General features: G+C 41.7%; 2 protein-coding genes and 2 non-coding genes across 4 annotated transcripts; 1 reads left to right on the forward strand and 3 right to left on the reverse strand.

Moving 5' to 3' along the window:
* Positions 1–4,086: 4,086 nt before the first annotated feature.
* Positions 4,087–13,763, reverse strand: LOC140680164 (uncharacterized). Its single transcript, XM_072916540.1, has 2 exons — positions 13,733–13,763; positions 4,087–5,349 (listed from the first exon to the last, which is right to left on the reverse strand). Exons 1-2 carry the CDS (start codon positions 13,761–13,763, stop codon positions 4,232–4,234), a joined length of 1,149 nt encoding a protein of 382 aa, XP_072772641.1. The 3' UTR covers positions 4,087–4,231.
* trnav-cac (transfer RNA valine (anticodon CAC)) lies at positions 11,038–11,110 on the reverse strand. The gene has a single exon. It is a non-coding gene; the product is annotated as a tRNA-Val (tRNA).
* Positions 11,352–11,422, forward strand: trnag-gcc (transfer RNA glycine (anticodon GCC)). Its single transcript has one exon. It is a non-coding gene; the product is annotated as a tRNA-Gly (tRNA).
* Positions 13,764–13,913: 150 nt separating the features above from the next.
* On the reverse strand, positions 13,914–15,884 carry LOC133570541 (uncharacterized). The gene has a single exon (XM_061923226.2). It carries the CDS (start codon positions 15,835–15,837, stop codon positions 14,530–14,532), a length of 1,308 nt encoding a protein of 435 aa, XP_061779210.1. The 5' UTR covers positions 15,838–15,884; the 3' UTR covers positions 13,914–14,529.
* Between the last annotated feature and the right edge of the window lie 453 nt (positions 15,885–16,337).

A 16,337-nucleotide genomic window follows, 5' to 3' on the forward strand; every position in this document is an offset into this window, starting at 1 on the left:
TATGTATGTTTAATTGTTCAATACAAAATAAAATAAATAGTCAGAAGTAGAACTGGTTTACAAACAAAGTCTAATATTAACACAAATATGTTGAAGTCATATTACATGACATGATATACCATACTTAGACTTAGACTTAGACTAACTTTAATGATCCACAAGGGAAATTGTTCAACACAGTAGCTCAGTTACAATGATGGAAAGTGTAAGGATGGAAAGGACAATGCAGGTATAAATAGACTAATATAGCCATAAAAGATCTAACATATATACAAATATATACATAATATGTGTACAGTATATTATATATACAGATATATCATACCATACCAACTTTATTTATAAAGCCCTTTAAAAAGAAGCACAGTTGAAGAACAATTAAAGGGCTGAACACCACAAAGAAATAGAGGCAAAGCACAGACTAAAAAATAACATTTAAAACAGAAGTAAAATACACATTGAAAAAGCAAATACAAATTATCCTAAGAACAATTTGTTAGATAAAAAGCAGTTAAAAAGTTAAAAACAGTTTAAAATCTCATGCTGGGTTAAAAGCCAGTGAATAAAAATGGGTTTTAAGAAGGTTCTTAAAGGCCTACTGAAAGCCACTACTACCAGTCTGATAGTTTATACATCAATGATGAAATCTTAACATTGCAACACATGCCAATACGGCCGGGTTAACTTATAAAGTGCAATTTTAAATTTCCCAGGAAACTTCCGGTTGAAAACGTCTCGGTATGATGATGTTTGCGCGTGACGTCACGGGTTGAAGCGGAAGTATTCGGACACCATTGTATCCAATACAAACAGCTCTGTTTTCATTGCAAAATTCCACAGTATTCTGGACATCTGTGTTGGTGAATCTTTTGCAATTTGTTCAATGAACAATGGAGACAGCAAAGAAGAAAGCTGTAGGTGGGATCGTGTATTAGCGGTGGCTGCAGCAACACAACCAGGAGGACTTTGACTTGGATAGCAGACGCGCTACCGTGACTACAGCTTTGGCTTCCAAACATTTGATCGCTTGCCCGTACGTGCGTGTCGCTATGTGCATGTCACGTACGTAACTTTGGGGAAATATATGTTTCTTGCCGACTCTGATGGCGGCCGGGGTGTCGTCGAAAGCTACAACGCCCGCCGCCGCACCGCTGTCCTCACCTGTCTGGGTTGACTTCCTCCGTCTCTGGGCCGCCGACCGCATCGATGATCGGGTGAAGTCCTTCGTCACACCGTGGATCACTGGAACGCAGGTGAGCACGGGTGTTGATGAGCAGATAAGAGCCGGCGTAGGTGGAGAGCTAATGTTTAGATCATAGCTCTGTCAGGTCCCGTACCTAAGTTAGCTTCAATGGCGTCGTTAGCAACAGCATTGCTAGGCTTCGCCAGGCGGCACAGCATTAACCGTGTGGATACAGGTCCAGGGTTTGGTAGTGTTGTTGATCTTCTGTCTATCCTTCCAGTCAGGGGCTTATTTCTTCTGTTTCTATCTGCAGTTAAGCACGATGCTATCACGTTAGCTCCGTAGCTAAAGTGCTTCGCCGATGTATTGTCGTGGAGATAAAAGTCACTGTGAATGTCCATTTCGCGTTCTCGACTCACATTTTCAAGAGGATATAGTATCCGAGGTGGTTTAAAATACAAATCCGTGATCCACAATAGAAAAAGGAGAAAATGTGGAATCCAATGAGCCCTTGTACCTAAGTTACGGTCAGAGCGAAAAAAGATGCGTCCTGCACTGCCCTCTAATCCTTCACTCTCACTTTCCTCATCCACAAATCTTTCATCCTGGCTCAAATTAATGGGGTAATCGTCGCTTTCTCGGTCCCAATCGCTCTGGCTGCTGGTGTAAACAATGTGCAGATGTGAGGAGCTCTTCAACCTGTGACGTCACGCTACTTCCGGTACAGGCAAGGCTTTTTTTTATCAGCGACCAAAAGTTTCAAACTTTATCGTCGATGTTCTCTACTAAATCCTTTCAGCAAAAATATGGCAATATCGTGAAATGATCAAGTATGACACATAGAATGGATCTGCTATCCCCGTTTAAATAAGAACATTTCATTTCAGTAGGCCTTCAAACAGCTCTGCTTGTGTGCAAGTGTTTTCATGGTCTTGTGCCAAAGTACATCTCTGACATGTGAGAGCCATATGAAGCATCTCCTGCTCTGGGAACTTCAATGAGTGGTCTCCTGTTGGTACCTAGAGTCAGGGTCAACCATCATTTGTCATATATTATCATCTAAGTTGAAGTGTTTTTATACTTCCAAAGTGTGTAGATGAGATATTTGTCAGTTTTCTTATTAGTTTAGTAAGTGTTTTCAGGCTGGATTTGAACGTTGCCAATGTTAATGCCTGTCTCACATCTTTAGGAATATGATTCTAGATTTTAGGAGCATAAAAGTGAAACATGACTCTGGCCACCAGCAGGAGAACACTCACTGAGGTTCCCAGAGCTGGGAATGGTTCATGTGACTCTAGCATGTCATAGAAGAAGATGAACATATACTAGTACAACAGCAGAGATGTTTTACACTCTATTCTTCTGAGCAAACTACTAATATGCTCATATTTGCGGGTTGTGTCAGGACTGGAGCAGCAGCATTGTGGATGTACTGCAGCTGCTCTACAGCTTGTTTAGAGAGCCCAGTGAGACGCTCTCAACTGCTGGAGACAACGGCATGGATGATTGACAGTTTTTGTCATAATAATGCTTTCCATTATTCCATCTCATTTGAAATATTTCCATTACTTCAAATTAATTATAACAAGTATTATGCAAAGTTGCAGCCACAGAAATTTGAGTTCTATCCACCCATTGATTTTTTTTTTTTTTAAAGGGGAACATTATCACCAGACCTATGTAAGCGTCAATATATACCTTGATGTTGCAGAAAAAAGACCATATTTTTTTTTAACCGATTTCCGAACACTCAATGGGTGAATTTTGGGGATTCAAACGCCTTTCTATTATTATCTCTCGGAGCGATGATGTCACAACGTGACGTCACATAGGGAAGCAATACGCCATTTTCTCAAACACCGAGTCAAAACAGCTCTGTTACTTTCTGTTTTTTCGACTGTTTTCCGTACCTTGGAGACATCATGCCTCGTCGGTGTGTTGTCGGAGGGTGTAACAACACGAACAGGGACGGATTCAAGTTGCACCAGTGGCCCAAAGATGCCAAAGTGGCAAGAAATTGGACGTTTGTTCCGCACACTTTACCCACGAAAGCTATGCTACGACAGAGATGGCAAGAATGTGTGGATATCCTGCGACACTCAAAGCAGATGCATTTCCAACCATAAAGTCAAAGAAATCTGCCGCCAGACCCCCATTGAATCTGCCGGAGTGTGTGAGCAATTCAGGGACAAAGGACCTCGCTAGCACGGCAAGCAATGGCGGCAGTTTGTTCCCGCAGACGAGCGAGCTAAACCCCCTGGATGTCTTGGCTCACACCGTCCCTTATGCCACCGAAGATGATCTAGAGAAGAATATCGACCCTAGCTTCCCTGGCCTGCTGACATCAACTCCAAAACTGGACAGATCAGCTTTCAGGAAAAGAGAGCAGATGAGGGTATGTCTACAGAATATATTAATTGATGAAAATTGGGCTGTCTGCACTCTCAAAGTGCATGTTGTTGCCAAATGTATTTCATATGCTGTAAACCTAGTTCATAGTTGTTAGTTTCCTTTAATGCCAAACAAACACATACCAATCGTTGGTTAGAAGGCGATCGCCCAATTCGTCCTCGCTTTCTCCCGTGTCGCTGGCTGTCGTGTCGTTTTCGTCGGTTTCGCTTGCATACGGTTCAAACCGATATGGCTCAATAGCTTCAGTTTCTTCTTCAATTTCGTTTTCGCTACCTGCCTCCACACTACAACCATCCGTTTCAATACATGCGTAATCTGTTGAATCGCTTAAGCCGCTGAAATCCGAGTCTGAATCCGAGCTAATGTCGCTATAGCTTGCTGTTCTTTCCGCCATGTTTGTTTGTATTGGCATCACTATGTGACGTCACAGGAAAATGGACGGGTGTTTATAACGATGGTTAAAATCAGGCACTTTGAAGCTTTTTTAGGGATATTGCGTGATGGGTAGAATTTTGAAAAAAACTTCGAAAAATAAAATAAGCCACTGGGAACTGATTTTTAATGGTTTTAACCCTTCTGAAATTGTGATAATGTTCCCCTTTAAGTGTTTTTAAATCCCTGCAGCTTCCATGACTGTTACACATTTGTGTATACTGGCCTGATACTTAAACCTGAACATCTTATCACACACAGTGCAACTAAACGGTATCTCTCCAGTGTGTGTGTTCTCATGTGTGTGGTCATGTCACGCTTTCTGGAGAAACTCATTTTACAAACAGCGCAAGCAAAAGGTTTCTCTCCAGTGTGTGTTCTCATGTGTAATATCATGCCATTCTTAGTGTTGTATCTTTTAGCACAAGCTGAGCAAGCAAAAGGTTTCTCTCCAGTGTGTGTTCTCATGTGTATGGTCATGATTTGCTTTCTGGAGAAACTCTTCTTACAAACAGAGCAAGTAAAGGGTTTCTCACCTGTGTGTGTTCTCATGTGTAATATAATTTCCTTCTTAGTGTTGAATCTTTTAGCACAAGCTGAACAAGCAAAATGTTTCTCTCCAGTGTGTGTTCTCATGTGTCTGGTCATGTTACACTTTTTGGAGAAACTCTTCTTACAAATGGAGCAAGTAAAAGGTTTCTCTCCAGTATGTGTTCTCATGTGTCTGGTTATGTAATGCTTTGTGGAGAAATTCTTCTTACAAACAGAGCAAGTAAAAGGTTTCTCTCCAGTGTGTGTTCTCATGTGTGTGGTCATGTTTTGCTTGCTGGAGAAACTCTTCTTACAAACAGAGCAAGTAAAAGGTTTCTCTCCAGTACCGGTATGTGTTCTCACGTGTCTTGTAAAATTACTCTTCCATCTAAATGATTTCCCACATTCAGAGCAGTCAAAGTGTTTGTTGTTAGTGTGATGTCTCGTATCACCTTTAGAGTCATTTTTACTCTCCAAAGGTTTTTGGATGTGGTCACTGTGATCAGAAGAGTGTGACATCATGTGGTCCATGTCTGACAGTGGAGCAAAGATGCTGTCTGGTTCTGACTTGATATCTTCACAATGCTCTCCATCAGCTTCTGTGATGTGTTGACTTACAAGCTCCGCCCCTCTGTTCTCCTCACTTTGACTGTGATGAAGCTGTAAGGACTGAGCTTCATCTTCATCATGAAGCTGCTCCTCTTTAATGTGGGAGGGGGCCTGTAGCTCCTTCTGTCCCACACTGGTGTGCCACTCCTCTTCATGACTCCCCGCTGACACCCGCTGGACGTCTGCAGAACAAATGAGGTGTTACTGTATTGAAGTTTGCAGTATTCAAACTATTGACATGTGAGCTAGGCCAAATAGACAGTGATGGGCAAGCTACCTGGACAATGTAGTAAGCTAAGCTACAAGTTACTCTCAATTAAATGGAGCTAAGCTATCCTCAGAGAATTGTAGCACGCTACATTATATATATATATATATATATTGGCCCACATGTACAATATCAATGTTTATGTTGTCCATGGAAAGAAGTTAGTAAGAAGCAAAAGAAAAACAACCAACCATGGATGACAAAAGGACTGAAAAATGCTTGTCACAAAAAAAAGACATTATATGGAATATTAATAACACAGACATCTATAGAGGCAGAAAATAAGTATAAGAAATAAAAAAAACAAGCTAATTGGTATACTAGGAAGATGTAAGAAGGAATACTACAGACAATTATTAAAGAAGAACAGAAACAACATGAGAGCAACATGGGGCATCCTAAATAGCATCATTAAAAATGCTGCTAAGAAAGATTACCCCCAGTACTTTCTACATGGAAATACAAAAAATGACAACATGAACCAAATAGTTGAACGTTTTATTGATTACTTTGTTAATATCGGAAAAAATCTGGATCAAAGACTTCCAAATGCAGATGATGGATCAGTTGAGGACTTGAGTGAGCTCATAGACAGAAATCCCAATTGGGTTCACCGTGCGTGACTGCTCGCTGACTGCTCGCTGTTTCGAAAAAGCTAAGTATCGTTCTATTTGTGTGCTTTTAAATTGTTCTGCAGCTTTCTTTATTACTTTCTCAACATATTTAGTAGTACTATTTAACTTGCAAATCACCCGATCTCTGTCTCACCACCCCTCCCGCAGCTAGCTAGCAGCTAGCTGCTAAGCTAACAAAGCTAGCGTGGAGAAAGGCGTCGCCGGTCAGAAGGAATCTACTCCTGCACACCGTGACCAGGACTTCTCGGAAGACAGCAGGAACTTCACTCGGTAACAGAAAACACCGTGAGTATGGCTTCCTGCGCGTCTTGCACCTTACTCACGGAGAGGCTGGCTCTGCTAGAGGGCCGTGTCCGCCAGTTAGAGCAGAGTAATCTCGTAACTTTAGATGTTGCGGACACATCTGCTAGCGTTAGCTGTAGCGAGCTAACTAGCCCAGCCTGTAGTAGTCCTAAGCGGCCTACAAGCTACGGTGTACCGGTTGAGACGCATAATAGATTTAGCTCTTTAGCTAGTCCTACACCCCAGTCTACCGGGCACCACACCTTAGTCATAGGGGACTCCATCACCCGAAACATAAAGCTTAGCAAACCAGCCACAATTAAGTGCATCCCTGGGGCCCGAGCACCTGACATTGAGGCTAATCTTAGGGAGCTAACTCGCAACAGGCCTAGTAAACACGTACGACAGGCTAATCGCACCACTAGTTATGCGAATATAGTTGTACACGTTGGCTCCAATGACACTAGAATGAGACAGTCAGAGATTACAAAGAGAAACATAGCCAGGACTTGTGATCTCGCTAGAAAGATGTCCAGGCATCGAGTAAATGTCTCTGGCCCCCTGCCTGCGAGAGGCAATGATGAGAGATATAGCAGATTAGTCTCGCTTAACAAGTGGCTGGCTAGCTTCTGTAGTTAACAGGGACTAACGTTTATTGATAATTGGCCCTCTTTCTGGGGCAAACCAGGCTTGATGATGAGGGACGGCCTTCACCCTAACCAGGAAGGCGCCATCATCCTTCCTAAGAACATAGACTACTGTTTAAGTCACATTTGACTAACTACACTAGAGCAAGCCCGGTCACAGGCAATTACAGAGCCTGCTAGTCCGGGTGAGGAGTCAGTTAAGCTAGAACTAGCCAGCACCAGGCTGGATAATTCCTGTACGCATAGCAATTTTCTTAGAATAACACACAACTCACATAATGTGTTTTCTGTTGTGAATGTGGGGTAGATATGCATTCTACTGAGGCGGCAAATCATGATGCGCTCAGTCGATCGCAGCATCAAGCAAACAATCTGAAAATTCCCGTCGTATCAATTCCTAGATATGGTCGAAACTATTTAAAGTGCACTACGTATAATAAACGCAATATTATTAATATTTCTACTACGGATAATTTAAACAAAAACTTGTCAAAACAGCCCAATACTTATAATTTGGGCTTTTTAAACATAAGATCATTGTCTCCCAAAACATTATTAGTTAATGAGGTCATTAGAGACAACAATCTTAACGTCATTGGTCTTAGCGAAACCTGGCTCAAACCAGACGAATTTTTTGCGCTAAATGAGGCATCTCCTCCTAACTATACGAATGCGCATATTGCCCGTCCCCTTAAAAGGGGTGGGGGGGTCGCACTAATATACAATGAAAACTTTAACCTTACCCCTAACCTAAATAATAAATACAAATCGTTTGAGGTGCTTACTATGAGGTCTGTCGCACCGCTGCCTCTCGATATGGCTGTTATCTACCGCGCCCCAGGGCCCTACTCGAGACTTTATTAATGAATTCTCAGAGTTTGTTGCTGATCTAGTGACGCACGTAGACAATATAATCATAATGGGGGACTTTAATATCCATATGAATACCCCATCGGACCCTCAGTGCGTGGCGCTCCAGACTATAATTGATAGCTGTGGTCTTACACAAATAATAAATGAACCTACGCATCGCAACGGCAATACGATAGATCTAGTGCTGGTCAGGGGTGTCTCCACCTCCAAAGTTATGGTACTCCCGTATACTAAAGTAATGTCCGATCATTACCTTATAAAATTCGAAGTTCTGACTCATTGTCAACAAACTAATAATAATAATAACTGCTATAGCAGCCGCAACATTAATGCTGCCACAACGATGACTCTTGCTGACCTACTGCCTTCGGTAATGGCACCATTCCCAAATTATGTCGGCTCTATTGATAACCTCACTAACAACTTTGACAATGCCCTGCGCAAAACCATTGATAGTATAGCACCGCTAAAACAAAAAGGGCCCCTAAAAGGCGCACCCCATGGTTTACAGAAGAAACCAGAGCTCATAAATTATCATGTAGAAAGTTGGAATGCAAATGGCGCGCGGCCAAGCTTGAGGTTTTCCATCAAGCATGGAGTGATAGTTTAATATCATATAAACGCATGCTTACCTTAGCTAAAGCTAAATATTACTCAAATCTCATCCGCCTCAACAAAAACGACCCTAAATTTTTGTTTAGTACAGTAGCATCGCTAACCCAACAAGGGACTCCTCCCAATAGCTCCACCCACTCGGCAGATGACTTTATGAATTTATTTAATAAGAAAATTGAACTCATTAGAAAGGAGATTAAAGACAACGCATCCCAGCTACAACTGGGTTCTATGAACACAGATACAACTGTATCTACGACGGATACGGCAATACAAAATAGTCTCTCTCTTTTTGATGAAATAACATTAGAGGAACTATTACAGCGTGTAAGTGGGATAAAACAAACAACATGTTTACTTGACCCACTTCCTGGGAAACTTATCAAGGAGCTTTTTGTATTATTAGGTCCATCAGTGCTAAATATTATAAACTTATCACTTTCCTCTGGCACTGTTCCCCTAGCATTCAAGAAAGCGGTTATTCATCCTCTGCTCAAAAGACCTAACCTTGATCCTGACCTCATGGTAAACTACCGACCGGTGTCCCACCTTCCCTTTATTTCGAAAATCCTCGAAAAAATTGTCGCACAGCAGCTAAATGAACACTTAGTGTCTAACAATCTCTGTGAACCTTTTCAATCCGGTTTCAGGGCAAATCACTCTACGGAGACAGCCCTCGCAAAAATGACTAATGATCTACTGCTAGCGATGGATTCTGATGCGTCATCTATGTTGCTGCTTCTTGATCTTAGCGCTGCTTTCGATACCGTCGATCATAATATTTTATTAGAGCGTATCAAAACACGTATTGGTATGTCAGACTTAGCTTTGTCGTGGTTTAACTCTTATCTTACTGACAGGATGCAGTGCGTCTCCCATAATAATGTGACCTCGGACTATGTTAAGGTAACGTGCGGAGTTCCTCAGGGTTCGGTTCTTGGCCCTGCACTCTTTAGTATTTACATGCTGCCGCTAGGCGACATCATACGCAAGTACGGTGTTAGCTTTCATTGTTATGCTGATGACAGCCAACTCTACATGCCCCTAAAGCTGACCAACACGCCGGATTGTAGTCAGCTGGAGGCGTGTCTTAATGAAAGTAAACAATGGATGTCCGCTAACTTCTTGCAACTCAACGCCAAGAAAACGGAATTGCTGATTATCGGTCCTGCTAAACACCGACATTTATTTAATAATACCACCTTAACATTTGACAACCAAACAATTACACAAGGCGAATCAGTAAAGAATCTGGGTATTATCTTCCACCCAACTCTCTCCTTTGAGTCACACATTAAGAGTGTTACTAAAACGGCCTTCTTTCATCTCCGTAATATCGCTAAAATCCGTTCTATTTTATCCACTAGCGACGCTGAGATCATTATTCATGCGTTCGTTACGTCTCGTCTCGACTACTGTAACGTATTATTTTCGGGTCTCCCTATGTCTAGCATTAAAAGATTACAATTGGTACAAAATGCGGCTGCTAGACTTTTGACAAGAACAAGAAAGTTTGATCATATTACGCCTATACTGGCTCACCTGCACTGGCTTCCTGTGCACTTAAGATGTGACTTTAAGGTTTTACTACTTATGTATAAAATACTACACGGTCTAGCTCCGTCCTATCTTGTCGATTGCATTGTACCATATGTCCCGGCAAGAAATCTGCGTTCAAAGAACTCCGGCTTATTAGTGATTCCCAGAGCCCAAAAAAAGTCTGCGGGCTATAGAGCGTTTTCTATTCGGGCTCCAGTACTATGGAATGCCCTCCCGGTAACAATTAGAGATGCTACCTCAGTAGAAGCATTTAAGTCCCATCTTAAAACTCATTTGTATACTCTAGCCTTTAAATAGCCCCCCTGTTAGACCAGTTGATCTGCCGTTTCTTTTTTTTTCTCCTCTGCTCCCCTTTTCCTTGAGGGGGGGGGGCACAGGTCCGGTGGCCATGGATGAAGTGCTGGCTGTCCAGAGTCGGGACCCGGGGTGGACCGCTCGCCTGTGCATCGGCTGGGAACATCTCTGCGCTGCTGACCCGTCTCCGCTCGGGATGGTGTCCTGCTGGCCCCACTATGGACTGGACTCTTACTATTATGTTGGATCCACTATGGACTGGACTCTCACAATATTATGTCAGACCCACTCGACATCCATTGCTTTCGGTCTCCCCTAGAGGGGGGGGGGTTACCCACATATGCGGTCCTCTCCAAGGTTTCTCATAGTCATTCACATCGACGTCCCACTGGGGTGAGTTTTTCCTTGTCCTTATGTGGGCTTTGTACCGAGGATGTCGTTGTGGCTTGTACAGCCCTTTGAGACACTTGTGATTTAGGGCTTTATAAATAAAGATTGATTGATTGATTGATTGATCATGATGTTGAAGCCTGAGGTCTGCCTATATGAGAACCCTCTAAATTTGGTGTCGTGTGTGCTCGGCTGTACATGAGGTGGTCAGCTATGTTGCAAACTACTTTATGATGAAACACAGGACCTTGCTATCATTTATTTCCTTGCTTATTTATAGAGGTAAGAAGGAAAGTAAAAAGACCTTGTTTCCACCCTGTTTCGAACAGGGGACCTTTCGCGTGTGAGGCGAATGTGATAACCACTACACCATGGAAACTGCTGCAAGTTGCAGACCTTTACCAAGATTTACAAGTTGATTTTCGGCCAATGGAAAACATGGTGCTCGCTAGTCTTATTGCTGTTATTAGCTGCATTGCATTTCTTGCCTTTTGTGGATGTTGGTAAATCCCTTGTGCACGTAGAATGTGTTCTACATTGTAGCATGTTTTGTCTGTCGCGGCCCGCATTTCAAACGTTCTTCCTCTTAACCGAGATTAGAAAACTCTTTTACACCACAGGCATTGGTGGTTCAGTGGTAGAATTCTCGCCTGCCACGCGGGAGACCCGGGTCCGATTCCCGGCCAATGCATACTGATGCTTTTATTACATGTTAACTAATTATAATAAGGGACAAAAGCAATGTTTGCGATAACCGCAAGACGCAGGCATTCCACCCAAAAGGCATATTGGACTCGCCGAAGGCTGAAGCAGTGTACTTCTAGTTACGCTAATCCAAAGACAATGACATCGGGACATCGTAACATAAGATTTTATAATTTTTTGGGGAGTAATTAATCATGTAAACCAGTAAGTCTCTGTGGCGCAATCGGTCAGCGCGTTCGGCTGTTAACTGAGAGGATGAAAGTTCAAGCCCACCCAGGTACGAAATCTTGACTCGAGCACAGGGGTTTGAGGGTTTTCTTGTACAGCCCATGTCCTTCTCTAAATTTGCAAACAAGTTTCTAGTTAAAACGTTTGCAACATAACTTTCAAGCCATTCTTGTTTAAATTAATGTAAATTACTGATAATCAATGCTATCGCCCCATATTGGCTATCATTAATTCAGTGTAGCATGTTTGGTCCGTCGCAGCCCGCATTTCAAACGTTCTTCCTCTTAACCGAGTTCAGAAACCTCTTTTACTCCACAGGCATTGGTGGTTCAGTGGTAGAGTTCTCGCCTGCCACGCGGGAGACTCGGGTCAGATTCCCGGCAAATGCATTCTATTTGTTTTATTGCATTTTAACTAATATTCATAAGGTACAAAAGCAATGTTTGTGACAACCGCAAGATGCAGGCATTCCACCCAAAAGGCATATTGGACTCACCAAAGGCTGAATCTGTGTTCTACTAGTTACGCCCATCCAATGACAATGACAATCGGTCAGTGCGTTTCTGTTAACTGAGAGAATGGTGATTCAAGCCCACCCAGGGATGAAATCTTGACGCGAGCACGAGGGTTTGAGGGTTTTCTTGTACAGCCCATGTCCTTCTCTAAATTTGCAAAAAAGCTTCTAGTTAAAACGTTTGCAACATAACTTTCAAGCCATGCTTGTTTAAACTAATGTAAATTACTGATAATCAATGCTATCGCCTCAAATTGGCTATCATTAATTCAGTGTAGGGTTATAGACATCGTGTTGAAATCCCATGCTGTTCCAGGCGCTGTAGCTGTCAGTCAAGGTGCCTGTTTGTTAAATAGGAGATGTTGGGCTCAAATCCCGTCAGTGTCTTGATGTTTTTTCTGTAACACTTTCTCAGTTTGTTTTCAAACCACATGAATGCAAGCAAAATTCTATTCGTTTTGAATAAAATCCCAATGGATCCACAGAGTTTGATGTTTACTGCAATGTTTTCTTCAAAAAAATGCCATTTTAAATGTGGATTGAACCAGGACTCAGAAAGAAACACTACTTCAGATGGGTTCCAAATCACTTTGTTACAAGTAGTTTTTACTGGATATCCACCAGAGTAAGCATCTTGTAGTTTAAGACAGCAGAGTGGCGCAGCGGAAGCGTGCTGGGCCCATAACCCAGAGGTCGATGGATCGAAACCATCCTCTGCTATGATTTAGGTTTCAGGTGACTATTTGACTGGTTCTTAATTTGAAAGCAAGGCCAACACTCATTCAGACTGCAGCTGTCTTCTCTAACTCTTTGGGAATTACACCTATGATTCCTGCTAAAAGAGAGGTTAAACATCTTATAAGTCAATCTAAACAGTACAGTTGCAATCCATTGAAAGCCCTGAGAATACAGTGACTTGAATGAATGAGAAATTTCACAGGTTTGTGCGTGACATTTTCATGGAACCCAGCATTCATGATGTTGAAGCCTGAGGTCTGCCTATATGAGAACCCTCTAAATTTGGTGTTGTGTGTGCTCGGCTGTACATGAGGTGGTCAGCTATGTTGCAAACTACTTTATGATGAAACACAGGACCTTGCTATCATTTATTTCCTTGCTTATTTATAGAGGTAAGAAGGAAAGTAAAAAGACCTTGTTTCCACCCTGTTTCGAACAGGGGACCTTTCGTGAGGCGAATGTGATAACCACTACACCATGGAAACTGCTGCAAGTTGCAGACCTTTATCCAGACTTACAAGTTGATTTTCGGCCAATGGAAAACATGGTGCTTGCTAGTCTTATTGCTGTTATTAGCTGCATTGCATTTCTTGCCTTTTGTGGATGTTGTTTTGTAGAATGTGTTCTACTTTGTAGCATGTTTTGTCTGTCGCAGCCCGCATTTCAAACGTTCTTCCTCTTAACCGAGTTTAGAAAATTCTAATGTATGCTGACCTTGAATGGAACATTGTCACGACACGCACGGCCAAAAACTGTTTGTGTCCTCCATGCAATCGCCCCGAGTGCTCCCACCTGAACCCAATTAAATGACGTTACCATGGCAACCGCACCATAGCAACGGTCCCATCCCTGTCAACACATTTCAGCATGAACAGAGGCCAGCAATCAATGAGAGAAAACAAGATAAAAACAATATGAACAAATAAGGAATTTGTCTCCTACAGTATGCAAAGTAAATGTCTGTGGGATGATGTACAATACTGGCTTGTGCCTGACACTCCAAACTTTGATTGATATTGATATTGTTTTGGGGATGTTTAAAAAGAAAACATACATTAAAAATGTTTAAAACCCAATAATGGGAATTTTTGTTTTATCCACGAATGTAAGTTTGTAAAAAGAAAAAATAAACATCCTTCCACAAACAATTCAGCCTTTTTCTCTCACTTTTATATTGCATAAAGGTCTGGGGACATACATATAAAACAATCATCATATTACAAAAGAGAGTAATAAAGATCATTAATAAAATGGATTATAGAGACCCAACAAATAATTCATAAAGTCACACATTTTAAAATGGTATAAAAGACAAGTGTTCAAATGATGTATAAAGTAAATAATAATATGCTTCCTGAAGTGGTCCAGAAGATGTTTCACATGTGAACCAGTACATATGTACATCATATAAAGGTGATCATCTATGGGATCATTAACAAGTAGAAATACAAATATGGAATACTTCAATATTTCAAACTATCTAATCTATAAATGTAGAAGCATATTAAAAAGATAGTTACACAAACAACAATGATGTCACACATGTTATATGTGCTGATGTTGTTAGAAAGTCAACATTAAAGTCTTGACAGTTTATTTCAAATCCTGCAGTTTCATTTGCTGCTGCTGTTCTCACCAGCACACTTGTGTTTCTTACACTGGTACTTAGAAGACAATCTTTCACCACACACACTGCAACTCAACACTTTCTCTCCTGGGTGTCTTCTCATGTGTCTTTTCAAAGAAAAAGGTTTTTCACCAGTGTGTATTCTCATGTGTCTTTTCAAAGATTGCCTTTTAGTAAAACCTTTACCACAGATTGAACAAGAAAAAGGTTTTTCACCAGTGTGTTTTCTCATGTGCATTTTCAAATTTTGACTCTGTGTAAAACCTTTACCACAGGTTGAACAGGAAAATGGTTTTTCACTAGTGTGTGCTCTCATGTGTCCTTTCAAATGTTGACTTTGTGTAAAACTTTTACTACAGATTGAACAGATACAAGGTTTTTCACCAGTGTGTGTTCTCATGTGTCTTTTCACACTGTGACTTTGTGTAAAACCTTTACCACAAGTTGAACAGGAAAAAGGTTTTTCACCAGTGTGTATTCTCGCGTGTACTTTCAAATGTTGACTTTGTGTAAAACCTTTACCACAAGTTGAACAGGAAAAGGGATTTTCACCAGTGTGTACTCTCATGTGTCCTTTCAAATGTTGACTTTGTGTAAAACCTTTACCACAGGTTGAACAGGAAAAGGGTTTTTCACCAGTGTGTGTTCTCATGTGTCCTTTCAAATGTTGACTTTGTGTAAAACCTTTACCACAGGTTGAACAGGAAAAGGGTTTTTCACCAGTGTGTATTCTCATGTGTATTTTCAAAGATCGCTTTTGTGTAAAACCTTTACCACAGAATGAACAAGAAAAAGGTTTTTCACCAGTGTGTGTTTTCATGTGTACTTTCATATTGCAATGGTCATTAAAGGTTTTGTCACAGTGAGAACATGTGAAGTGAGTGTTGTCAGTGTGACATGTTGCATCATCTTTAGAGTCTTCATCATCAGTGTCAGGAGAGTGTGACGTTGTGTCCTCACTATCTGATAGTGGAGCTAAGATCTTGTCTGCTTGTGATCCTCCACAGTGGTCTCCATCAGCTTCTGTTGTCATGTGTTGTGTTGAGCTGCTGCTTGGAGGCTCCGCCTCTCTCTTCTCCTCACTTTCACCTTTGACCTCATCATCTTCACTCTTCACAGGGACACCAGTCACTTCCTGACTAACGCTGTGTTCCTCCTCTTCCTCTTTAATGTGGGGGGTCAGTGAGTCTTCCTCTTCCTTTTTACAGGGCAGGGTCTGTGTCAAAGAGGAAAAGGGGACTTCAGAGGGTCCGTGGTGCCTGGTCTTCCTCTTTGGTGGATCCTCCTTCAACATCCTGAAGCTACTCTCCTGTTTTTCAGGCAGAAGTTGTTCTTCACAGACGTCTGCAGGACACAAAATGACAAACATGCTTGAGAAATGTCCAGATTTGCTCAGTCACATGAGGCATTCAGTAAGTTCACATGTACTTAAAATAACAAGTTAATGTATGAATTGGCCTGAAAACAAACACACTGCTGTTTACAACATCATTCACAGGAAAAGAAGACCACTTTTTACGAGGGGTGGGCAATATGGCCTAAAATCTGTATTGCCATAAATTCCCTTCTGCCTGAGGTATGATGTATAAAGTTGGAGAAAAGATTAGGTCGTTTACATTGTAAATCTGTATTCCGTATTGTTAGCTCTGCTATGGCGCTACCTTGTGGTCGAGTTTGCTCACTGCGAGTGCAGTGGGTTGAAAGTGCATTTCCTTTTGCTACGTGCCATAAACCCCAAGTATGGTTTCTTCATTTATCTCGCCAAGCAACATTTGTAAGTGTAACCGAGGATTT

The sequence above is a fragment of the Nerophis lumbriciformis genome, linkage group LG28 (genome assembly GCF_033978685.3).
Source record: "Nerophis lumbriciformis linkage group LG28, RoL_Nlum_v2.1, whole genome shotgun sequence".
In the NCBI taxonomy this organism is placed as follows: domain Eukaryota; kingdom Metazoa; phylum Chordata; class Actinopteri; order Syngnathiformes; family Syngnathidae; genus Nerophis; species Nerophis lumbriciformis.

Excerpts from the sequence above, each read along its gene's own strand:
- LOC140680164 (XM_072916540.1), bottom strand. The coding sequence starts at position 13,763 with ATGGGACCGTTGCTATGGTGCGGTTGCCATG. Across the intron at positions 5,350-13,732 it reads GCTATGGTGCGGTTGCCATG|ACGTCCAGCGGGTGTCAGCG; the intron begins GTAACGTCATTT and ends TTTGTTCTGCAG.
- LOC133570541 (XM_061923226.2), bottom strand. The coding sequence starts at position 15,837 with ATGTTGAAGGAGGATCCACCAAAGAGGAAGACCAGGCACCACGGACCC.